General features: G+C 41.9%; 1 protein-coding gene across 2 annotated transcripts in view; it reads right to left on the bottom strand.

Moving 5' to 3' along the window:
• ALDH1L2 (aldehyde dehydrogenase 1 family member L2) overlaps positions 1-22618 on the bottom strand; it is a 62387-nt gene extending 39769 nt beyond the window's left edge. The window contains exons 1-4 of one of the 2 annotated variants that reach the window (XM_027541909.1): positions 22466-22618; positions 7945-8089; positions 6511-6745; positions 4362-4527 (exon numbers count right to left, since the gene is read on the bottom strand). In XM_027541909.1, the coding sequence (XP_027397710.1) occupies positions 4362-4527; positions 6511-6745; positions 7945-8089; positions 22466-22513 (594 nt within the window). In that variant the 5' untranslated portion in view covers positions 22514-22618. The remainder of the gene's footprint in view (positions 1-4361; positions 4528-6510; positions 6746-7944; positions 8090-22465) is intronic. The other variant, XM_027541908.1, reaches the window with a different exon arrangement.
• Between the last annotated feature and the right edge of the window lie 424 nt (positions 22619-23042).

Raw genomic sequence — 23042 nt, 5'->3', positions numbered from 1 at the left:
CGGTGTTAGAGTCCAGTGGTCAACAATGACATGGTCTGTTTAACTGAAGTTTCTGTTTAACAGAATTACTACATATAAATCTGTCCAGAGAGTCAGACTTTGATAAAATAACTACCATTTCTTTGAATCCATAATTGTACCAGGCAGTGTGTTAGGTGGGGCTTCCCAGGTGAGAGAGTCAATTCCTAGGCAGGTTGATAAGAAGTCCGGGGTTCCCCAAGGACAGAGGGGTCTGGGGTTCTCAAGGAGGAGCTAGGGGTCTGGAATTGTTAGCCCCAATCTGTAAGAGAGAAAGAAGCAACCAGCAGACCATCTCTCTACTGAAGGCATCCCTCCCTGATCTACATGGGGGTGTAGACAGACTTTACACCAAAGCTTCCCTTCCTTGGTCGGACTTAGTCTGTTCCTTACTGATGCAGGCGCTGTACTCGTCCCTCCCAGTTCTACCACCGAGGCAGGGCAGAGATGCACCAGGGGTAGACCTGATGACATCCTAGACTGATGTCCGGTTCCTCACCATTAAAACCTTGCTTGCCTCTGATGCCACCTGAGGTGCAATCAGTAACCTTCCAGAATGCTTCCCAAGCTAAGACTGCTGGGGGAAACATTCGGCACAACCCTGAGTATATTCCTGACCACAATAAGACCAGTATGAACATAAAACTGAGATGTTTCTTCCAAGCATCACCACACCAGAATAAGCAATAGCAAAAGAGATGGTGAAGGGCTGGCCAGTGAGGAAAAATTGATTTTTGTCCTCGAGTTATTAGGGCCAGTCCTTCCATTTCATTCCCACAGATTCCACAGAAAGAATATCTAAGGAGTTGGGACAAAAGCCACTGGAAAGCCTCCTCTGGCCCATTAAGAGCTAGCATTACCAACGGAAGAAACCCATTGCACTTCCAATCTGAGTAACCTTTAACCTCAGAGATGCTCCATCTAGCTTCTGAACTTTTGACTCCTAGCAAGGCTAGGCGCTTCCTGACTACCAATCCAAGTTGGGGTCCTAAGTAACAGTACACAGTAACAGCATAAATCACAAGTCCCTTGAAAGTCTATGATCCGACAGATAGGTTAGTAGTTCTAATTCCCAAGGAGTTATGAAATGGTCAAAGAAACTGGAAGGTTTGACTGAGAAAGGAGAGTTCAGTCCACACTCTTTGCCCATTTCTGGTCGGTCCCTGAAGGACACGTTGGGTGCTTCTTGGCATTGGCAGGTCGGTATAAACCCCCGATAGGTTTCTGCCATAAGCCATATGAGGTCACGGCAGAACCTCAGAGCAGGGCTCCTCCTCACTTGTTTTGCTCAAGGAGTGTATTCATTCACACAAGCATACTGTAGAGTTAGTAAAGTACAGCAGAAAACGTGTTTGCTAGGAGAACAAAGAACTAGAGCTCCAAGCATCCTTACCTTGTCCTGAAGAATCCCGGACGAACCCCAAGATGAAAGGTTGTTACTGAACCATGAAAGACGCCGGGATTCTTGGCCTCCGGGGGAGCAGAATTCAATCCGGGGCCAGAGACGAGGCTTGATCGCTCAGAGCTTTTGTGTAATAAAGTTTTATTAAAGTGTAAAAGAGATAGAGAAAGCTTCTAACATAGACATCAGAAGGCGGCAGAAAGTGCCCTCTCGCTAGTGTTAGCAATGGAGTTACATACTTTCTAATTAGTTATTACAGTGAATCAGAAGAATATCTGGAGGTTGTAAAGACATTACTAGGCCCACTCCCATAATTTACATTTTAAGATAACAGGATTAACCAGAAGGTTTTTTCCAGAAACTGTCCTCAAGCAGGATATATTACTGTTATATAATCCTAAGGAATGTAGAGGGGAAAAAAAGTTTGTCCTTTCCTCCTTGAGAATTCCAGACCCCTCTCTCCTTGGGGACCCCCAGACTTCTTATCAACCTGCCTAGGAATTGACTGTCTCACAGGCGGCGCTAGTAGTAAAGAATCTGCCTGCTTGCCAATGCAAGAGGCATAAGAGACTCAGGTTCAATCTCCAGGTAGGGAAGATCTCCTGGAATAGGAAATGGAAACCCACTCCAGTATATTTGCCTGGCAAATCCCATGGACAGAGGAGTCTGGTGGGCTGCAGTCCAAAGGGTCGCAAAGAATTGTACACAACTGAAGCGACTTAACACATACACACACACCTGGGTTAGCTTCTTTATGTAAAATATCCTTTGGTGGCTCAGAGAGTAAAGAATCTGCCTGCAATGCAGGATACCTGGGTTTGATCCTAGAAGAAGGAAATGGCAGTCTACTCCGTATTCTTGTCTGGAGAATTCCATGGACGGAAAAGCCTGGTCAGCTACAATCCATGGGGTCACAAAGAGTCGGACATGACTGAGTGACTAACTAACTAACATCACACAAGTCCTACAAGGTGGATATTATCAGTCTTGTTTTACATAGGAGGTTGCAAAAAGCCTCAAGCAACTAGCTTGAGAAAAAGCAACTAGCTCAAGATCACAGAGAAGGCACTGGCGACCCACTCCAGTACTCTTGCCTGGGAAATCCCATGGATGGAGGAGCCTGGTAGGCTGCAGTCCATGTGGTCGCTAAGAATTGGACATGACTGAGCAACTTCACTTTCACTTTTCACTTTCATGAACTGGAGAAGGAAATGGTAACCCACTCCAGTGTTCTTGCCTGGAGAATCCCAGGGACGGGGGAGCCTGGGGCTGCCATCTATGGGGTCACACAGAATCGGACATGACTGAAACGACTTAGCAGCAGCAGCAGCAAGATCACAGAGATAGCTGGTAGGTGTCAGAGAAGGGTCTGTATCCAGATCTATCTACTGTCAATATCCAGCCTGCACTTTTAAACATGACTCCTTTATTTAAACACATTTCAATCTTCTCTTGCTTTTTCAATGGAAATTTTAGGAAGATAATTGTAAAATAAGTCATTGCGGGTTTTTTCTGCTCATCATGATGATTCTAGAAAATAATACATTGTTATGTTTAAGGAATTCACCTTGCTTTATAGTTTAGGACACCTGGAATAAAAAAAAATTAGTCTGTCCATGAGTCTGATTGCCTTTGGGATGTGTCCTGTGTCCCCTTCTGTGCACCATTTATTTTTACCTTGAGTTGAGAGCCTGTGTCCTTCACTGGGAAACCTATGTGAGCTCATGTTCTCAGTTTTCTCTCTAAATACTCACAGCTAAGTACTCCAACCTCTTCAAGAGCATGTGGAGGGAGCCACCTGGGACAGGTTCAAGCTAAGCTCATTCATTCCACCCATTTCTGGCTATAATCCAGGTTTGCACAAATGCTACTGAACACACAGAATACTACTTTGATTATAATGATCATTTTGAGCACCTACTGTGTACCAGATGCTTTACACAAATGTCATTTAATTTTCACAACAACAACCTTGTAAGTCAGGCAGTAGTGTCCACATTTTATAGATGAGGAAACCAAGGCTAAACAGGCTAAATGACTTCCCTCTTTAAACAAATGGTAGAACAAGAACTACTCTCTTAATCATTGTGTCAGTCACTCAGTCGTGTCCAACTCTTTGTGACCCCATGGATTGTAGCCAGCCAGGCTCCTCTGTCCATGGGATCCTGCAGGCAAGAATATTGGAGTGGGTTGCCATTTCCTTCTCCAGGGGATCTTCCCAACCCAGGGATCAAACCCAGGTCTCCTGCCTTGCAGGTAGATGTCTTACCGTCTGAGCTACTAGGGAAGCACCCCCCCCCCCTTAATCATTAAATGATAACAAACAAAATACTGCTCTCCTCTCTCCTAAATCAATGGCTGCTGTTTTATATTATCTTATTGTCCACCTCTGTGCTGTACTTTTACCATATCAAACACTAGAAGATATTAAATAATACTGAAATTATCTTTCAATGTTTTTACAGGTTAATATATCACTTTTTTATGATGTGCATGTTTTGAGTTTTTAATTCAGAGCATACCTGAACAAATAAAGCAGTGTCAAATTTTGCCTTATCACATAGACTGATTTTAAATGTTTTTGAAGGAAGTCCAAATTACATAGCAAAATTTCTTCACATTCTGCTACTTCTTAACAATTAGTCATTATAAACAGGATGGAGATCCAAACAGGTGGTAAAATAAATGAAGTTTGATGACTACCTTATCCAGTTGATCACTATCCTCAGAAGAATAAGTCAGCTTCACAGAATAAGAAATTCTGAAGTTCAGGTTTCCTCCCTCAATATACCATCCTATTAGTAAATATAATAAAATCTAATTTTGTTTTTCAGACTTATTTTTAGTAAAAAGTCATAGGAGCAAATTCTCAATAAAAGAGAAACATTGCCAAAACTTTAAAGGTTTACTAGATTCTCCTTGATGGCATAATTGTACTGACCATGGCCTTGATTCCTTCTGGAAAAAGAAATCGATTATAAAGCGCATCTACTGTATCATTGGGCTCCACATCACACGACCTCTGGAGAAGGATGGGTCCTGTGTCTAAACCGTCATCAGCCCAGAAAACAGAAAACCCAGCTTTCTTATCTCCCATGATCAGAGTCCTGTGAAAAGAGTTGCAACGTAACACATTGGTTAACTGTATCATAAGGTGAATTAGTAACATGAAAGTACAATGTGGTCACAGTGGAAAATAGACAGTGAATGAAGCTACTGTGAAAATTAGAGCAGGGCCAGACGATATCAGCATTCAAAAAAATACAACTTAATGGCTCTGTGATTTTATACATCCCCATCTCTGTAATCTTTCTTATTAACACACAGTAATGAAAAGGCATCAGAGACTATCAGTACTACGTCTCACTGACTCCCAGGTGTTGGCTTTCTATTGCAACATCAAGTAATTTTGCCCACCAGGGCCCAATTCCCACATTGCACCTGACCCTGTATTAGGCAGAATACGATCATGAAAGCTAAAACAGAGGATAGTCATTGCAGTGTTGAAAGGAGAATGATGTTTAATTTAGGTTGTATAATTCAGGTATAGGCATCACTTAGAGCTGGAATTAGATTGTCTATAAATAAATAATAGTAAAAGAGAGTGGATTAATTCAACTACTTGTATTACGTGTTCTATAAATTTAGCCTAAGAGGAAATACTGACCCTACAGACCTTATGGCTTCCCAGGTGGCGCTAGTGGTAAAGAACCTGCCTGCAGGTGCAGGAGACATGAGAGACTCGGGCTCAATCCCTGGGTCTGGAAGATTCCCTGGAGAGAGTCATGGCAACCCACTCTAGTATTCTTGCCTGGAGAATCTCATGGACAGAGGAGCCTGGAGGGCTACAATCCATAGCGTCACAAAGAATCAGACACGGCTGAAGCAACTTTGTATGGACACACACAGGCCTTATAATATATACAATAAACCAGATAGATGGGAATACATATATAAAAGCATATCAGAGAGCAGGCTAATATAGACAGAGTATGAAGTGATAGGTCAGCCATACTCTTCACTGAGATCATTGTTACCTCTCTGAGCTACTAGCCAAGAAGACCAACTCAATCAACTGACCAATCAATCAACTACTCATTGCAGAAATCTTGAGGAACTAATTGGCACTGTGTTATCAAGAGCCTTGAAAATATTCATATACTTTGAGTCAATGATTCTGCACATGGAAGCAATGTGAAATGAGAAAAAAATACATGTTTAAATACAAAGATATTCACTAAAGTACTATTTACAAGAGCCAAAAAGAAATCAATTCATGTAATCAGTCTTGAAGCATTGGGTTGGGCAAAAAGTTCACATGAGTTTTTCCATAGTATGTTATAGAAAAATCTGAATGACATTTTTGGTCAGCTCAATATAATTAAATGTTTTTCACCACATTTAAACCAAGGGTAGATTTTCTGCCTATATGATAACTTGACCCTGAGAGAGAGCTGGGGGTTATGCAGGTAAAGGAGAGATGGTAGAGAAGATGAGAAAGGCCCACCTTGACCCACAGGATAGTGTACCTATGATACTGGGCAGGAGCAGGCAGTGTTCTTGAACCTGGGCCTTAAGACAGTAAAAACGTTAGACCATAGTCCTTTCTCCCCTCAAGAAACTTAACCTTGAATGGGGGAAGATAGACCATGAGAAAGATAACTTCAGGTAATTCAGCATTTCCTGAAATGTACCTGAGATACTCTATGCAAAAAAAGTTCTATGGCCAAATAAATTGAGGAACACTTTGTACTCACATTCCTCCTTGGAGATTAGGATGCTCACATGAAAGCACATATTAAATTCTCTAAGTTCTGAGAAACAGAAATCCAGCATAAACCAGACTCGTCTGAACACAGGACCTTTGCTTGCTAAATACCTAGTTACATCCAGTGGAGCCAATAGGCCATAGAAGATTCTTGGGAATGCTGTTCTGGCTTATGCAGTACCTCAAGATCTCAGGGAGTTCATGCAATCAGGATCTCACAATTGTTCAAGCATACCTAGTTCCTTAATCTTCTAGGTTAAAAACAGAAAGATTACAGGCAACAGAAATGGGCCCATCTTGGTTATTTAAAGAAAAATCTCACCAGTTGATAGCAGAAGCTCCTCTGTGCCTGGGAAGGATAGACGGGTGATAAATGATGGAACCATGCTTTGGGCCATCAATTACATCCATGGGGATGAATTGTGTGCAGAAAGGAAGCACATTGAGCTCAGCACCCACGGATCTGTAGGCCTCTGCCACCTCCTTTATGGTCTTGCCCTTGACTCTCCATCTAGGGAACTTGAACACAGGGGTCCCATTTTTCTCTGCAGCCAATGCTGAGCATGAAAGAGAAGATTATTTTCATCAAAAAAGTTTGGGCCATAATTTTGTATTACTATGAGTTCACACATTGTAATTTCATGAAACATCTATAAATAAAACATGATGAAGAACAATTTAGATTCTGACCATCTCATGGCCCAAGGTAGCTGCTTTAAGCCCCACTGTATAAGTTTAAGGTGTACAGCATAATGATTTGACTGACATACATCATGAAAATGATTATCAGAGTAAGCTCAGTAAACATTCTTCATCTGATATACATACAAAATAAAGGAAGTAGAAAAGATTTTTTATTATGATGATAATGCTTTGGATTTACCCTCTTAACAACTTTCATATGTAACATACAGCAGTATTCATTATATTTATCAGGTTGTACATTATATCCCTACTCCTTACTTATCTTATAATTGGGAGTTTTTACTTTCTGACTGCCTTTATCCAATTCTCCCAGTAACAGGAACTAGAATAAACACCAGAGCTGCTTCTTTCAAGAAAATAAACTTAGAGTTATCATAGATATTATTTCCCAACCAATATATTGCATCATACCAGTGATTTATAAAGATTCAAGTCACAAGCCAAGGTTTCTAGATGCTAGTTCTTATTCTCTACCTGTAGACTGTTTCTACTGGGTTGACCAAAAAGCTCATTTGGGTTTTCTGTACCATCTTACCAAAAAAATGAATCAACTCTTTGGTTAACCTAATACCTGTTTCTTGCCCTTTTTTTCAACATAGCTAAAGTGAGCAAATCAGAATCACACTGTAGGTTTGCTTTGAGGATGGCTATTTTCTTTACCTACTGTTAAGAGTCAAGCAGCCATCGCTATTAATTTGTCTGAGATAAATGTGTTCTTTATAAGTCCACATCAATTGCTATCATTGGATGTGGGCTTCCCTGCATTCATATTGGCACCTCTGCATCAGACATTATTCTACATGTCTTATAGAACCTTTGGAAAGTCACAAGCGTAACTCAGGAAAAACATATGCTTGGAAATTCCTCTGATGGACCTGATGATTACCACATTGGTAAGTGGAGAAACTCAGTACAACGGGGGCCTGCATCTTTGTCTTGAGGCCCACAAGAGAAGGGAGAATGTTTGAGTCTGTATCCACCATACAAATGGACTTGGCCTGAGAAGGCCAAGTGCAGAGTCCATGATCCAGTTGCTCCAAGATACACTCACCAAGTGGGTCAGCTTTTCCATCTTTGTCTGGAACTGTGAACACTCCCACGACTCGGTGGCCTTCTTTGCAGAGATGACTATAGACCTCCTGTCCAAAGAGGCTCTGACCAATAAGTGCTACTTTCAACTTGTTTTTGAAACAAACCTGTGAAACAATTCAGTAGTGACAGATATTAGTATGGATGGGTTTCCCTGGTGGCTCCATGGTAAAGAATCCGCCTGCAGTGCAGGAGACACAGGTCTGATCCCTAGGTGGAAAAGATCCTCTGGAGAAGGAAATGGCAACCTACTCCAGTATCCTTGCTTGGGAAATCCCATGGACAGAGGAGCCTGGCAGGTTACAGTCCATGGGGTCACAAAAAAGTCAGACACGCTTTAGCGACTAAACAACAACATTAGTATGGATAGAAGATACACGGATAATAAATAATCTTTTCTCAATAATACCAGATAGTAAGGACTACAAAAGGCTTAAAGGTTTACAAAGTAAAATATTTATTGACATACACTGAACTCAGACTACATGCTACATACTGCAAGTAATTTCACACCTAAGTATTCCTCATTTTCCCTTTGTTTTCACTCACATGATTATTCATTATAATCATTGAGATTGCATATATTTTTACAAGGTATTTCAACTCCTTGATAAAATGAAACCAGATGTTAACAAATAAGCCCAAGTTTCACAGTTAAAAAGAGTGTAATTCTCAGCAAGATCTACCTCAATAAAACAATGGTTTTATGCCCCACAATTTAGAAATAAGAGCTGATTCATCTCTCACCTCCAAAAAAAAGCCAAGAATCAACATCTAGTAAAATATAGAGGCCAAAGCCTAGTGCCACCCACCCCTTATTAGTTGTGTGACCTCAAGTAAGTGACTTCTATTTGCCTTTTTTTCTCATCTATAAAATGCAGATAACACCAACTCACACAATTCTGATTGAAGTAGATGACAATATCTATTAGGCTTAAAGCAGTGTCTGACACACAGCACTGTGTAAGTAAAAGCTTTAATAATGTTTTAAAGGTTTTGCCACATAGTAGACAATTCTATGTTTTTTCACATAGTCTAGAATTCCAAAATTCTTGGTAAGTAATAGTAATCTAAACTCATTTGGTTTCAAGATCTGGATTGATCTAATAAAATGTTTTTCTATAGTCTTTGAAGGTGTCTTATAAATTAACACAAAATCATTTGGCTTCAAACTTGACTGAACTGACAATACTATTTATAGTCTTTAATATAGTATGCTTTGCTGCAGAGAAAATCAATCATGTGCTTAGTTACAGATACTAACCCAGACCCTACTATAAAGTGCACGTAAGTTTCTACGTACCATACAAACTCTATTAAATGTGAATAACTCTGAACCCCAAACACATTTGGCCCCACAGGTTTTAGAGAAGAAATTGAGGTCTGCCCATTATTTCATTCATTTAATCTTCACAACTATCCTGTTTTCTTACCCCTCATTTTGTATCATTCTATGAATGAAGAAACCAAGGCTTAGAAAAATCTAGTTTATCACCAAGGTCATACTGGCAAAACAAGGCAAAGGTGGGACTTGAATCCAGGGCTGTCAGACTCCAAAGCCCACATAGGTACTTAAAATGAGCCAGCACTGCCCATCTCTTCCAACTTATTTTTTTCAAATTAAAAAAAGAAATTGGAGTATAATTGCTTTACAATGTTGTGTTAGTCTGCCTTCTTTTTAGAACACTACAGTGATGCACAAAAATACACTGATGGCCAATAAATATAAACATCATATAGATAAGAATGACACTAACAGAGTTAAAGTTTTTAAGGACTGTCTTTAAGCAATTATACCTTTTGTAAATTCTCCCAAGAGGAAGTCTTTTCACAAAGCTTAAGGTAACGTGTTGACGTGACGATTGTTAAGATGGTGAAGAGAGTCACCAGGTGAAGCAGGCTGGATGCAGGATTGTGCATGTAGGGATGGTAATCAGAGAGTCATGACCTCCTATGTGAATCCTGTTTTGGCAAAGAACCAACCCCGGCTCCCCAGAGTTCTTTTCATCTTTCATTCCACCACATTAGAATTCAGCTCCACAGGATTTGGACATAGAACATTTTTCCTTCAGTTTGAATAGGATTCATTAATGTTCCAGAAAGTCATTCTAAATTAGCAAAGCCTCACTGTTAAACTCTGACTATAAGAAACTTAAATTTCCCTTATTTCCTATTTTATTTATTTATTGGTTTAAATTTTTTTAATTAAAAAAATTTTTTTAACTTTTTATTTTATATTGGAATATAGCCAATTAACAGAGTTGTGATAGTTTCAGGTGGACAGAAAAGGGACTCAGCCATACATATACATCTATCCATTCTCCCCCAAACTCCCCTCCCATCCAAGTTGCCACACTGAGTGGAGATCGCTGTGCTACACAGTAGGATTTCGTTGGTTATTCATTTAAACTATAGCAATATGTATATGTAGGTTCCAAACTCCCTAACTATCATGTCTTCCCCTCATTCTTCCCTCCTGGCAACCATAAGTCATTGTCTGTTTCTGTTTTGTAAATAATTTGTATCATTTCTTTTTAGATTCTGTAGAAATATCATATGACATTCCTTATATAGGAATTCACTTTACTAAGGGCATAAATGACATCCCTTTTTAGGCATGAACTTAAAAGCATGCAGGTTCACACCTTCCCTGTGAGCTCATAATTAATCAATTAGGGTTTGGGTTTAAAAATTCCTTTCAAGGGCCAGCCAAAGTTTCTATCCCCAAAGAGCCTAAAGCTTCAACATCTAACAGATTCTTACAAACAGACAGATTTACTCTGTAAGAACAGCTCAATTTGCCTACAGATAACACGTAACTATTCATTTCCTCTCATTCAAAAACTCAAAATGTTTGGTAAATACTCTATTTTCAGATCCTATAATTAATGCTGTTGCTTGATACAGAACCAATGCGCTTGCTAGCCTAGAAAATTTGGCTTTTACCTCACACCATTACCAATGCCAAATATTTTAAGACTTCCTAAATATTAGTCGTAAAACAATCAAGGGCCATGAGGATGAGCTGACTCAAATGTAGTGTGCCCCCAGCTGTCATCTCATTATTGGGATTTCAATTCCTAAATCAACAGTCCCCCAGAAAGTGTTTAAAGAAACCATGTCAGTATCTCTGGAAATTCTACTTTCACTGAAACACTTTCTGAGCTTAGTGGTAAAACTGAAACTATAAAGGCAAGTTTCTAACAGAAAATTTCAGAGTTAATGATTTTAAGTATTTATCGTGAGTTAGTATAATTCTAAAGAACTGTACTGGGATGTTTTACTTTAGTCTTATTTCTCCAAGTATGATCTGAGGACTGACGGTCCGTGTTGGCAGAATCAGCTGGAAGGAAATGTTAAAAATGTGGTTTCCTGGGTCCCACCCCTGATTTACTGAGTCAGACCCTCAGGAAGTTGGCATTAACTCAAAAGCATATGAGGAAGTTTGGACCCTGTCTCTGCACCATATTAGCCCAGGAAGCTGCATTTTAACAAGCTCTCCATTGACTGACAGGCATATGCAAATCAGCAAATCTCTGGTGTTTAGAGTGTGTGTCCATCCCTCCAAAATGTGTCTGCCCTGGGCAGTCTGGGTCAGAAAGAAGTGGTGAAGTAATAGCAAACATTTTAATGAAGCCCTGGGGTGTGTCAGGTATTTAATATATGTTATCTCATTTGATTGCCCAATGACTCTCAGAGACAGCCATTAATAAGTTGTTTTACAGATGAAGTGGAGAAGGGGATGGCAACCCACTCCAGTATTCTTGCCTGGAGAATCTCATGGGCAGAGGAGCCTGGCAGGCAACAGTCACCAAGAGTCAGACATGACTGAAGCAACGTAGCACAGATGAAGAAATTAAAATAGAGAGATTAAGATACAGCCTGGAGTCCAATCATTACTAAGTGGTAGCTCTGAGATTCTAACCCAGTTATCATGTCAGTGCCATCATTCTTCTATAACACCAGCTGCTGGGTATCACTTAAAATCTGAATAATAATAGTAACTTATCCTATAACTTACTATTATTATTGTCATAAGGATTTAGTGGGATAAAGCCTGTAATGTGGCAATGCGTGGTGTGTGGCAATAGTAAATGCTCAAAAAATGAAAACTATACAGAAGAACTATACAAAAAAAGATCTTCATGACTCAGATAACCATGATGGTGTGATCACTCACCTAGAGCCAGACATCCTGGAATGTGAAGTCAAATGGGCCCTAGGAAGCATCACTACAAACAAAGCTAGTGGAGGTGATGGAATTCCAGTTGAGCTATTTCAAATCCTGAAAGATGATGCTGTGAAAGTGCTGCACTCAGTATGCCAGCAAATTTGGAAAACTCAGCAGTGGCCACAGGACTGGAAACGGTCAGTTTTCATTCTGATCCCAAAGAAAGGCAATGCCAAAGAATGCTCAAACTACTGCACAATTGTGCTCATCTCACACACTAGCAAAGTAATGCTCAAAATTCTCCAAGCCATTTCAACAGTACGTGAACTGTGAACTTCCAGATGTTCAAGCTGGATTTAGAAAAGGCAGAGGAACCAGAGATCAAATTGCCAACATCTGTTGAATCATTGAAAAAGCAAGAGAGTTCCAGAAAAACCATCTACTTCTGCTTTATTGATTACACCAAAGCCTTTGACTGTGTGGATCATAATAAACTGTGGAAAATTCTGAAAGAGATGGGAATACCGGACCACCTGATCTGCCTCCTGAGAAATCTGTATGCAGGTCAAGAAGCAAGTTAGAACTGGACATGGAACAACAGACTGGTTCCAAATAGGAAAAGGAGTACGTCAAGGCTGTATATTGTCACCCTGCTTATTTAACTTAAATGCAGAGTACATCATGTGAAATGCCAGGCTGGATGAAACACAAGCTGGAATCAAGATTGCTGGGAGAAATATCAATAACCTCAGATATGCAGATGATACCACCTTTATGGCAGAAAGTGAACAGGAACTAAAGAGCCTCTTGATGAAAGTGAAAGAGGAGAATGAAAAAGCTGGCTTCAAACTCAACATTCAAAAAATGAAGATCATGGCATACAGTCCCATCACTTCATGAGAAATAGATGGGGAAACAATGGAAACAGTGAGAGACTTTATTTTTGGGGGCTCCAAAATCACTGCAGATGGTGACTGTAGCCATTAAATCAAAAGACGATTGCTCCTTTGAAGAAAGCTGTGACCAACCTAGACAGCATATTAAAAAGCAGAGACATTACTTTGCCGACAAAGGTCTGTCTAATCAAAGCTATGGTTTTTCCAGTAGTCATGTATGGATGTGAGAGTTGGACTATAAAAAAAGCTGAGCACCAAAGAATTAATGCTTTTGAACTGTGGTGTTGGAGAAGACCCTTGAGAGTTCCTTGGCCTGCAAGGAGATCAAACCAGTTCATCCTAAAGGAAATCAATCCTGAATATTCATTGGAAGGACTGATGCTGAAGCTGAAACTCCAATACTTTGGCCACCTGATGTGAAGAACTGTCTCCTTGGAAAAGATCCTGATGCTGGGAATGACTGAAGGCAGGAGGAGAATGGGACAACAGAGGATCAGATGGTTGGATGGCATCACCAATTCGATGGACATGAGTTTGAGTAAACTCCGGAAGTTGGTTATGGACAGGGTGTGCTGCAGTCCATGGGGTCGCAAAGAGTCAGACATGACTGAGCGACTGAACTGAACTGAACTGAACTGAAATGTCAGCTAGTATTCTTATTATACTACAAGTAATACCCAGGTAAATAAAAACGATGATAATGAACCTTTCCTATGGGAGTGTACCATGAGGCAGGCACTCTATTGAACCCCTTTCACTAATTAAAAAAATGTATCAAATCCTTATCATACATCATTAAGACTCACTGTGATCCATTTTACAAATGAGAAAACAGGACTCAGGGAAGTTAAGTAACCTGGCCACAGATAATAATAATAATCATCTCAGATCAGATCAATCACTCAGTCATGTCTGACTCTTTGCGACCCCATGAATCGCAGCACACCAGGCCTCCCTGTCTATCATCAACTCCCGGAGTTCACCCAGACTCATGTCCATCGAGTCAGTGATGCCATCCAGCCATCTCATCCTCTGTCGTCCCCTTCTCCTCCTGCCCCTAATCCCTCCCAGCATCAGAGTCTTTTCCAATGAGTCAACTCTCCGCATAAGGTGGCCAAAGTACTGGAGTTTCAGCTTTAGCATCATTCCTTCCAAAGAAATCCCAGGGCTGATCTCCTTCAGAATGGACTGGTTGGATCTCCTTGCAGTCCAAGGGACTCTCAAGAGTCTTCTCCAACACCACAGTTCAAAAGCATCAATTCTTGGGCGCTCAGCCTTCTTCACAGTCTAACTCTCACATCCATACATGACCACAGGAAAAACCATAGCCTTGACTAGACGAACCTTTGTTGGCATAGTAATGTCTCTGCTTTTGAATATGCTATCTAGGTTGGTCATAACTTTCCTTCCAATTTCATGGCTGCAGTCACCATCTGCGGTGATTTTGGAGCCCAAAAAAATAAAGTCTGACACTGTTTCCACTGTTTCTCCATCTATTTCCCATGAAGTGATGGGACCGGATGCCATGATCTTCGTTTTCTGGATGTTCAGCTTTAAGCCAACTTTTTCACTCTCCACTTTCACCTTCATCAAGAGGCTTTTGAGTTCCTCTTCACTTTCTGCCATAAGGGTGGTGTCATCTGCATATCTGAGATTATTGATATTTCTCCCAGCAATCTTGATTCCAGCTTGTGTTTCTTCCAGTCCAGTGTTTCTCATGATGTACTCTGCATATAAGTTAAATAAGCAGGGTGACAATATACAGCCTTGACATACTCCTTTTCCTATTTGGAACCAGTCTGTTGTTCCATGTCCAATAATAATAAGGAGTAAAGGCAGGATTCAAACTCAGATCTATTTCACTTCAGCAGATGTACTTCTATTGCTTTCCTGTGTTGATGGTCTTCCTCCTCCCATCTTTTCTTTTTTTTTTTTAAAGAAAAATTTGGCAATAGTTTGACAGGTCAGTTATGGGATACAGTTTCATCAGACTTTCTAATGGATTACCATGGTGGTCCTGACATGGGACACAGTTATCATTTGTTAAAGGGTGAAGGCTGGTGACCAGAGGACATTCTTTGAGATACTCTCAGTGCTTGTTTTGTTTGTTTGTCATAGTCAGAATTTATTAGGATTTGCAGAAGCACGAGAGGATGTACCACAAAAGTTTGACTTTACAACGAGGAAGTATGGTATCAATGTACAGTGTTGTCAGCAAAACTGGGATACAGAGCAGAGGTTCACATTTTTTAAAGCTGATGGATGACATCTACTCTTAAAATAAAATCCTTAAAATAAAAATGGGGAGTCCAGCAGAATCTGTTACATTGGTGAGAAAGAAGAAGGGGGCATAAAATGATTCAGAGTATTTCTAAATCTGGGTGATAAGTGCTATTATCCTGGAATTCCCTTGAGATAATCTGCATTAGAAGAGCCTTTTGCAGGATATAGGGCTTTTGCTTCTTAAACTATTAATATCAAATATTGCATTCCCGCAGCTATCCACATCCTGGTGAAACTCTCTTGGGAAGCAAGTTAATATGAACTCATTATGCTCTAATGATTGGAAAAAAAAAACAAAATGCAGTCTTCTACAGAAAACTTAAAGGCACAGTGCTAAGAGTCTGAGCTAATCCAAAGCCCTTCTTAATAAAACCATTTGAGCAGGGTGTAAAATAAGGTCAAAGCTGCCTATGTTAGAAATTGTGAGAACTGGCAGTTTTTCCAATGGGAAAGGACCTTTTTCACAAAAGAATAAAACAAAATGAATTTTTCTGCGACAGCGAGATACCTAACTCTTAAGGGACCCTCTGGCACGTGGTTTCCCAAATCATGCCTGACAGCGTGCAAGATCTGTTCAAGAAACATGTTTTGGGCATTTGCCAAGCTCTGGGCACAGTGTGTGGTTGCTGTTGTTGTTCAGTCTCTCAGTCATGTCCAACCCTTTGTGATCTCAAGGACTGCAGCACACCAGGCTTCCCTGTCCTTCACTATCTCATGGAGTTTGGTCAAACTCATGTCCATTGAATCGGTGATGCCATCCAACCATCTCATCCTCTGTCTTCTCCTTCTCCTCCTGCCCTCAATCTTGCCCAGCACCAGGGTCTTTTCCAAAGAGTCAGCTCTTGGCATCAAATGGCCAAAGTATTAGAGCTTCAGCAACAGTCCTTCCAATAAATATTCAGGGTTGATTTCTTTTTGGATTGACTGAATTAATCTTACTGTGCAAAGGACTCTCAAGAACCTTCTCAAGCACCATAAATCAAAATCATCAACTTTTGGGCACTCAGCCTTCTTCATTATCCAACTCTCACATCTGTACAGGACTATTGAGTGGTGAAGTGAAGTGAAAGTCGCTCAGTCATGTCTGACTCTTTGTGACCCCATGGACTGTACAGTCCGTGGAATTCTCCAGGCCAGAATACTGGAGTGGGTGGCCTTTCCCTTCTCCAGGTGGATCTTCCCAACCTAGAGATAGAACCCAGGTCTCCCACATTGCAGGCAGATTTTTTACTAGCTGACCCACCAGGGAAGCCCAAGAATACCGGAGTGGGTAGCCTATCCCTTCTCCAGGGGATCTTCCTGACCCAGGAATTGAATCAGGGTCTCCTGCATTGCAGGAGGATTCTGTAACAACTGAACTATCAGGGAAGCTCCCTGTTGCATGGTAGGGGCTGCAAATCAGTGACCTGACAAGAGGATTATATTTGGCCCACAGAGCATTAGTAAAAGAACTATGATAAGATTTTTGGGAGGTTTTGCATTAGCAGGCTGAATTTCTGACTTCTCTTTAAAAATCAGGAGGCTTGTCAACCATGATCAACATTTCCAAGTGGCAATGGTCAGCTGGAGCTGACCAGGGGATGCTGTCCTTCAACTCTGAATGTGGTTTACTCAGTCCAGCCCAAATGCCTCATTCGTCTTACCTGTGTGGCCTCTGTGGGCATTTTTGTTTGGGATTCCTACGCTAAAGGCAACCAGAAGAGTCCCTGTCCTAGTTTGGTTGAATGCCTATTCGTATTTTATTCCCCATTTGTATTTCCATTTTGTTATTATTCTTTACCTAAAGGCAAGTTTAATCATTTGTCCTAGTAATCTATGAACTCCTTGAAAGCAGGGACTATTTATCTCTTCTTTTTTTTCCTTCTTTTTTGGCTATGAGACTCTGAAAAAGTTTTTTAACTTCTCTGCATCTCAGTTTCCTGTTTTGTAAAATGAGCATATTAATATTACTTACCTCACTGAGATGTTATGAAGACTAAATGAGTATATGCAAAGCATTTGTAACAGTACCTGTTGCATATAAAGTCCTAGACCAATGGTATTTATTATTATTTCTTCAGGATTTAGACAGTACATAATATATATAAGTGCTCAGTACATAATATATAATTTAATGTGGTTTGAAGTTGAATTTGAGGGTCCTAAATTAAACTAGACACCAAAGCAGAGGGTCATGCAATAAAGAAACAAGTCAAGGACCTAGTTGCTAGAACTAGGATGTAAAGTCAGTACTTGGTTCTAAGAAGCAGGGAAGGGTCCTCTTGAAATGGATCATAAAGTAACCCCAAGTCCTGAACCCAGAGCACCAGTCATGCTTGTCTCAGACACTGGCAGAGGAGCTAAGTAACAGGTTGCCAAATAAATATAATGCCTAAGTAGCCCCCGTCATTGGGAGAAATTAAGAAGCAGTCAGCCAGGCAAGATACTGGAGGTGGACAATAATAGCTCATTGACAAGGGTTTTATTGCTAGATACAGTGAGAGTTGGACTGTGAAGAAAGCTGAGTGCTGAAGAATTGGTGCTTTTGAACTGTGGTGTTGGAGAAGACTCTTGAGAGTCCCTTGGACTGCAAGGAGATCCAACCAGTCCCTCCTAAAGGAGATCAGTCCTGGGTGTTCTTTGGAAGGACTGATGCTAAAGCTGAAACTCCAATACTTTGGCCACCTCATGCGAATAGTTGGCTCATTGGAAAAGACTCTGATGCTGGGAGGGATTGGGGGCAGGAGGAGAAGGGGACAACAGAGGATGAGATGGCTGGATGGCATCACCGACTCGATGGACGTGAGTTTGGGTAAACTCTGGGAGTTGGTGATGGACAGGGAGGCCTGGCGTGCTGCGATTCATGGGGTCCCAAAGAGTCGGACACGACTGAGCGACTGAACTGATAGTTGCACTATTTAAAAAGATCCAGCCATATCATTAAGCTGAGATCATTAAATAACTGTAAGGCCATTTCTTTAAGACAGAGAATTAATTATGCCAGGAAGTGTTTTAAGTAAATTTTCTCCTTGGATTTTATTAAATTCTGAGAGATTTTTTTTTTCATTCTTCCTTGATTCTGGTATAATACAAACTCAAAAGTGCTGTGTGATTTTAAAAAGTTTTTTAAGATGAAGGTACAATGTATAAAAAAGATCTTCATGACTCAGATAATCACGATGGTGTGATCACTGACCTAGAGCCAGACATCCTGGAATGTGATGTCAAGTGGGCCTTAGAAAGCATCACTACAGTGGAGGTGATGGAATTCCAGTTGAGCTATTTCAAATCCTGAAAGATGATGCTGTGAAAGTGCTGCACTCAATATGCCAGCAAATTTGGAAAACTCAGCAGTGGCCACAGGACTGGAAAAGGTCAGTTTTCATTCTCATCCCAAAGAAAGGCAATGCCAAAGAATGCTCAAACTACCGCACAATTGTGCTCATCTCACACGCTAGCAAAGTAATGCTCAAAATTCTCCAAGCCAGGCTTCAGCAATATGTGAACCATGAACTTCCTGATGTTCAAGCTGGTTTTAGAAAAGGCAGAGGAACCAGAGATCAAATTGCCAACATCTGCTGGATCATGGAAAAAGCAAGAGAGTTCCAGAAAAACATCTGTTTCTGCTTTATTGACTATGCCGAAGCCTTTGACTGTGTGGATCACAATAAACTGTGGAAAATTCTTCAAGAGATGGGAATACCAGACCACCTGACCCTGCCTCTTGAGAAATCTGTATGCAGGTCAGGAAGCAACAGTTAGAACTGGACATGGAACAACAGACTGGTTCCAAATAGGAAAAGGAGTACGTCAAGGCTGTATATTGTCACCCTGATTATTTAACTTATATGCAGAGTACATCATGAGAAACGCTGGACTGGAAGAAACACAAGCTGGAATCAAGATTGCCGGGAGAAATATCAATAATCTCAGATATGCAGATGACACCACCCTTATGGCAGAATGTGAAGAGGAACTAAAAAGCCTCTTGATGAAAGTGAAAGTGCAGAGTGAAAAAGTTGGCTTAAAGCTCAACATTCAGAAAACGAAGATCGTGGCATCCGGTCCCATTACTTCATGGGAAAGAGATGGGGAAACAGTGGAAACAGTGTCAGACTTTATTTTTTGGGGCTCAAAATCACCACAGATGGTGACTGCAGCCATGAAATTAAAAGACACTTACTCCTTGGAAGGAAAGTTATGACCAACCTAGATAGCATATTCAAAAGCAGAGACATTACTTTGCCGACAAAGGTTCATCTAGTCAAGACAATGGTTTTTCCTGTGGTCATGTATGGATGTGAGAGTTGGACTGTGAAGAAGGCTGAGTGCTGAAGAATTGATGCTTTTGAACTGTGGTATTGGAGAAGACTCTTGAGAGTCCCTTGGACTGCAAGGAGAGCCAACCAGTCCATTCTAAAGGAGATCAGCCCTAGGATTTCTTTGGAAGGAATGATGCTAAAGCTGAAACTCTAGTACTTTGGCCACCTCATGCGAAGAGTTGACTCACTGGAAAAGACTCTGATGCTGGGAGGGATTGAGGGCAAGAAGAGAAGGGGACGACAGAGGATGAGATGGCTGGATGGCATCACTGACTCGACGGAGGTGAGTCTGGGTGAACTCTGGGAGTAGGTGGTGGACAGGGAGGCCTGGTGTGCTGCAATTCATGGGGTCGCAAAGAGTCGGACATGACTGAGCGACTGAACTGAACTGAACTGACAATGTATATACAATAAAACACCATTTTCAGAGTAAAATTCTGTGAGTTTGGACAATCATACAGTCATGTAACTCCTGCTACAATCAAGATATAAAACAATTCCATCATCTCGCCAAATTCCATTCTGTCCCTCTACAGTCCCTCCCTCCCCCTAACTCCAACCCCTGATAATCACTGGTCTTTTTTTCTATCACTATAGTTCACTCTCTCCAAAGTGTCAGATGAATGTGGCATGATATGTGCTCAGTTGCTCATCCGTGTCCAACTCTGTGTAACACCATGGACTCTAGCCTGCTAGGCTCCTCTGTCCATGGGATTTTCCAGGCAAGAATATTGCAGTGGGTGGCCTGAGGGGATCTTCCTGATCCAGGGATTGAACCCATGTCTCCTGTACTGGCAGAGGGATTCTTTACCACTGAACCACCTGAGGACCCATATAAATATGAAACACTTTGGGTTTATCTTCTTACATTTAGCATACATATTTGAGCTTCATCCCTATTGTTTTTATCAATAGTTCATTACATTTTTTTTTTCTGAGTAAGAGTCTACCATATGGATAGATATACCACAGTTTGCTTATCTTGACACCAACTGAAAGACATTTAAATAGGTAATTATGAAGAAAGCCTCTGTAAACATCCAGGACAGGACCGGGAAGCCTGGAGTGCCGCAGTCCATGGGGTCGAAGGGAGTCTGACATGACCAAGTGACTGAACAACAACAACAACAAGCATCCATAAATAGATATTCCAATGAACATAAGATTTCATTTCTTTAGGGTAAATACCTCTGAGGGCAATTGCTGGGTCATGTCATAGGTGTATGTTTACCTTTATAAAAAAAAAGTCAGTTGTCCAAAGTGACTGTACCATTTTGCACTCCTATCAGCCGTGTTTGATTTAAAACAATTCTTATAGAATACAGTCTAAAGGATGGATCTCCATTTTCTACAGAGTAAAACACCCCAAATGCAACACCTAATATTCCATGTTCTCCTTTTGGCCACTGAAGAACTTGCCTTCTCCCCAGCCATATGGCACAGCTCTCCCACATGTATTCCTGGAGACAGACTCAGGCACCTGACCTCGGACCATGCCTGGTGCTTGCCCACTTGGGTGTTTTTGTTTATGCCATTTGCTACCTGGGATGTTCATCTTTTATTACTGAAAGCTTATATAATCCCACTATTGACATCTTTTCATCCTTCAAGAATCCTGTCTGCTTCCAAAAAAGACAATTAAAGATGTTGACAGAGGAGGCCAATGAAACAGGCAAACACAAGCCCCTTGCTCTCTGTACCATTCAACACAGATTCCCATGTGCCACGTAGCAAGAGAGAGCTAAGGAGGAGTCCAGAGCACTGCAAAGGAAAAACAGCAAAGTCTTTGCCACAACAGGTCTCTTTCCCCTTATTACAAAAATAACTAGAACTGGCAGCATGGGATAAAGTGAATTCTCATTACTTGTGGCTGTCTGGGAGACCAAAGCTTTCCCATTTATGCAACTTTTGGCCAGTTCTGGATGCGACTCAAGACCTCTCTGCTCCAAGTTTTTTTTTTTTTTTTTAATATCTGGATAGGTACACATGCACACATGACTCTAGCAGAGAAGAGGAATCAAAATGCCAACTCTTTTATAACACAGCAAACATGCACTTCCTATAAAAGAGATGAGGTACATGGGATGGATCTGTTTTCTTCCCTTAACAGCTCGGACTCTGCCTAGATGCATAGATGCATCTCTTCCCCAGGCCCCCTGAAGTGCTGAAGTCAGCCCCACATGCAACGTGTCCGCCTTCATTTCATCGCTGGAGAAGCTGATGCAATTCCAAGGCGCCGGGCCGGGCCAGGCCAGGGCTCTGTTCTTGCATCATTGTTTACCAGTATTCCAGGGTGGCTGCTTCTGCAGCGCCTGGTAATCGTAGAAAGCTTGCCATCTGCAGCTCCGGAATAATGAGCTGGCAGTCACCGGCTGGGACTGCCATTGTGTGAATGGGCACTGCATGCCCATCGGGAGCGCTGACACCTGTCGGGCTGCGGAGGAGGACCCGGTCGACTTGATGCCACTCTCCTCCAAGAGGTGGACTCGGTCCTGGACCTCCGCTCCATCTCGTAACCAGGCAGGGGTCTCAGCATTGAAATGAAAGCTGAAAGGAAGCCGATTCTGTGCCCCTGGTCGATTGACTGTTTCCACCCTGTCAATCCCAGACAGACATCCTCAGCCCCTCCCGCTAGAGGACAAAGGCTCGTTCGACAAGCCCATTCGGGACCCTCCTACGACCTTTACCTCCACTCTACCAGTTTAAAACAAACAAACAAACGTTGTCTTGCAAAGTAAACAGCTGCCCACCCTAGCCCCGCCGCCCGGCCCACGCCGAATCTGGAAAGCAGCCCCCGGGTGAGAGCCGGGACGCTCGCCCGGGCGAACTCACCCGGCCGGTGGAGAAGCGCCTGAGCGCCTGGCCGCCCCGCCACAACATGCTGGAAAGGAGCGCTCGCGCGGGCAGCCCGGGAGCAACTCAGCCCAGACTCGGCCTGCAGCCTCCGGGTCCCCGGCGAGTCCCGGGACCCCCGTTACGACCCCGCCCCCTCGCCTGGCCGGGCTCCCGCGGCCAATCCCGTGCGACGGGGCGGGGCGTGCGCTGATCTCCCGGAGCTGCCCTGGTGTCCAGCCAGAGGGACGGCTTCTGGCGGCTGCCTCTGTTCCACCCTCACTAGTTGAGGGATCTTCTACCAGTTACTCACACTTCTGAGGTATATAAGGATCTGCCTTAAAGGTCAATCTGACACCCCAACTCATGTCCTTAACACAGTCCTGAAAAGACAACGTGGAGCCACGGAAGTAAGGGGTGGGGGCACCTTCGCAACGTAAGGGTCCCAATTCCTACCTCGTAGTCTAATAAGAACATTTAATGAGATTGTGTATAAAGCACCTGACAAAGGGCCTGGCACAGAGATGATCCCTGATAGACGACAGACAGATAGATGGGTCCTTTCCCCTCACCTCCC

Source organism: Bos indicus x Bos taurus, chromosome 5 (assembly GCF_003369695.1).
Source record: "Bos indicus x Bos taurus breed Angus x Brahman F1 hybrid chromosome 5, Bos_hybrid_MaternalHap_v2.0, whole genome shotgun sequence".
In the NCBI taxonomy this organism is placed as follows: domain Eukaryota; kingdom Metazoa; phylum Chordata; class Mammalia; order Artiodactyla; family Bovidae; genus Bos; species Bos indicus x Bos taurus.
The sequence above is the reverse complement of the archived record's forward strand: the minus strand, read 5'-3'. Positions and strand labels throughout refer to the sequence as shown.